This window comes from Camelina sativa, unplaced genomic scaffold, assembly GCF_000633955.1.
Source record: "Camelina sativa cultivar DH55 unplaced genomic scaffold, Cs unpScaffold12087, whole genome shotgun sequence".
In the NCBI taxonomy this organism is placed as follows: domain Eukaryota; kingdom Viridiplantae; phylum Streptophyta; class Magnoliopsida; order Brassicales; family Brassicaceae; genus Camelina; species Camelina sativa.
The window spans coordinates 1-360 of NW_010933129.1; the positions used below are offsets into that span (position 1 = coordinate 1).

Below are 360 nucleotides of genomic sequence, written 5' to 3' on the forward strand. Positions count from 1 at the left end.
AAACCCTTTGTACAAAGCCATCGGTCCTTCTTCCGCCACCGTCTTCACCGCACAATCCAACGGTCCACCGTAATTCTCCTCTTTATCCGCATTCATCATCCTCGTCTTCACAACGTCTATCGGATTCGAAGCCACCGCCGCAACAATCCCCGCCGCAAAACTTGCCGCCACGTGCGTTCCGATCCCTCCCGGCGTCCCACGGCCTCCAGCGACCAAGATCTCTTTGACGTGATCATACGTGGCGAGCTGAGAAGCCGTAACGATCATCGCACGGTTCACTGTCAGCCACGAGCCACGCCATAAGCTTGATACACCTTCCTGCCTTACGATCCGCTCGAGCGCGTCCACAACGCTCTTGTA

The 360-nt window shown here is 56.4% G+C and overlaps 1 protein-coding gene across 1 annotated transcript; it reads right to left on the reverse strand.

Moving 5' to 3' along the window:
* Positions 1–9: 9 nt before the first annotated feature.
* On the reverse strand, positions 10–354 carry LOC104775318 (mitochondrial uncoupling protein 6-like; the record flags this gene model as incomplete). Its single annotated transcript, XM_010499459.1, has 1 exon — positions 10–354. A coding segment is annotated over one exon (345 nt), but the record flags the coding sequence as incomplete, so codon positions are not given.
* Between the last annotated feature and the right edge of the window lie 6 nt (positions 355–360).